At 60.2% G+C, this 2185-nt stretch overlaps 1 protein-coding gene across 1 annotated transcript; it reads left to right on the top strand.

Annotated features, from left to right (window-relative positions):
* Positions 1-307: 307 nt before the first annotated feature.
* On the top strand, positions 308-1729 carry ACTRT2 (actin related protein T2). The gene has a single exon (XM_017882430.1). The coding sequence runs from the start codon at positions 514-516 to the stop codon at positions 1645-1647; it is 1134 nt and encodes a 377-aa protein (XP_017737919.1). The 5' UTR covers positions 308-513; the 3' UTR covers positions 1648-1729.
* The last annotated feature ends 456 nt before the right edge of the window (positions 1730-2185 follow it).

The raw sequence follows: 2185 nt of genomic DNA, 5'->3' as shown, positions 1-2185 counted from the left end.
GCTTACAACACCTCTCCCACCTGGTGCTTGGTTCTCCCCCTTAGCACAGGGAAGTATTGTCACCCCAGAGGTTGCAGCTCAGGGGCCAGAGAAGCTGGTTTTCTGGGGTGCACCCAGGTTGGGCTGCTTCTCTCCACTCTAAAGCTAAGTCTCTTCCTCAGCCCACAGGCTTGTCCAGCACCACCCTAGGATGCACTTGCCTCCCTCTCTTGAGCACCTCACCCTGTGGGGGATGGGGGACTCAGAGCCCCACCCCCAGGGCCGCTGAGGCTCAGGACAATCGTTGCCTTGGCTGGATTGTTACCTAGGAGGCAGCCCCATAGAAGAGGCCTCAGCAGGCCGGGGCCACCTGAAGGGAGAGCAGACCTGAGCCTGAGGATGGAGGGTTCTCTGGTGTGGTGCTAGCTCTGCCTTGAGACACCCCGAGAGCCGTGGGATCCCCTATTGCATCACAAAGTGGCCCTGGAGGGCTGGTCTTTATTTTGATGAGGCTGAGAAGGGAAGGCTGCGGGCATGTTTAATCCGCACACGTTAGACTCCCCCGCTGTGATTTTCGACAATGGCTCGGGGCTCTGCAAAGCGGGCCTGTCCGGGGAGTTTGGACCCCGGCACATCGTCAGCTCCATCGTGGGGCACCTGAAATTCCAGGCGCCCTCAGCAGAGGCCAACCAGAAGAAGTACTTTGTGGGAGAGGAGGCCCTGTACAAGCTCGAGGCCCTGCAGCTGCACTCCCCCATCGAGCGTGGCCTGATCACATGGTGGGATGACATGGAGAGACTCTGGAAGCATCTCTTTGAGTGGGAGCTGGGCGTGAAACCCAGCGACCAGCCTCTGCTCATGACAGAACCCTCCCTGAACCCCAGGGAGAACCGAGAGAAGATGGCGGAAGTCATGTTTGAGAAATTTGGCGTGCCCGCTTTCTACCTGTCGGACCAGGCGGTGCTGGCTCTCTACGCCTCGGCCTGCGTCACGGGCCTGGTGGTGGACAGCGGGGATGGGGTCACCTGCACTGTCCCCATCTTCGAGGGTTACTCCCTGCCTCACGCAGTCACCAAGCTCCACGTGGCAGGCAGGGACATCACAGAGCTCCTCACGCAGCTGCTCCTGGCCAGCGGCCACACCTTCTCCTGCGAGCTGGACAAGGGCCTGGTGGACGACATAAAAAAAAAGCTGTGCTACGTGGCCTTGGAGCCCGAGAAGGAGCTTTCCCGGAGGCCGGAGGAGGTCCTGAGGGAGTACAAGCTGCCCGACGGGAACATCCTCAGCCTCGGGGACCCGCTGCACCAGGCGCCCGAGGCCCTGTTCACGCCCCAGCAGCTGGGCTGCCAGAGCCCCGGGCTCTCACATATGGTCTCTAGCAGCATCACCAAGTGTGATGCCGACATCCAGAAGATCCTCTTTGGGGAGATCGTGCTGTCGGGGGGCACTACCCTGTTCCACGGGCTGGATGACCGGCTTCTCAAGGAGCTGGAGCAGCTGGCCTCCAAGGACACTCCCATCAAGATCACGGCTCCCCCCGACCGGTGGTTCTCCACCTGGATTGGAGCCTCCATCGTCACCTCTCTGAGTAGCTTCAAGCAGATGTGGGTCACCGCCGCAGACTTCAAGGAGTTTGGGAGCTCCGTGGTGCAGAGGAGATGCTTCTGAAAGCCGTTTCTCGCGGGGCACAGTGGGGGGTGAACCGGAGCCCCAGCTTTGGGAGGATGTTCAATAAAGGACAGATACCACAGCACCTGTGGCCGCCTCTACTCGGTTCCTTCTTGGAGGCAGCAGAGTCATTTCTGGCCCTGGTGGGGAATCTGTGAAGTGGCTTGGTCCACACCCACTCGCCTTTGCTTCCTCCCAAGACAGCCCGGGCTGAGTTCAGCTGTTCCATCTGCAGTTTGTAGGAAAGTAGAGCCCCGGGCCTCAGGCGAGTAGAGCACTGGAGTCTGCATTCTCAACAAGGGTCTTAGGTGGGCAGAGAGAGTCGGCAGGGAGGGTGGGGACTAGTGGGTGCGCCTGGTTCTGAGGGCTCAGCAGGAAACCCCTACGCGTGTGGGCCCTTAGCTAGCATGCCAGGGCCTGGGCTCTGCTCATGGGAGGCCGGGTGGCTGAACAAAGTGGAGGTGTCATTCTCAGCAGATAGGAACAGACGGGAACAGAAGTCACCGTTTGTTTAGGGCCTTCTAAACTCAGGGGTCCT

The sequence above is a fragment of the Rhinopithecus bieti genome, unplaced genomic scaffold (assembly GCF_001698545.2).
Source record: "Rhinopithecus bieti isolate Rb0 unplaced genomic scaffold, ASM169854v2 scaffold_13351, whole genome shotgun sequence".
Classification (NCBI taxonomy): domain Eukaryota; kingdom Metazoa; phylum Chordata; class Mammalia; order Primates; family Cercopithecidae; genus Rhinopithecus; species Rhinopithecus bieti.
This window is presented reverse-complemented; position numbering and strand designations above follow the sequence as displayed.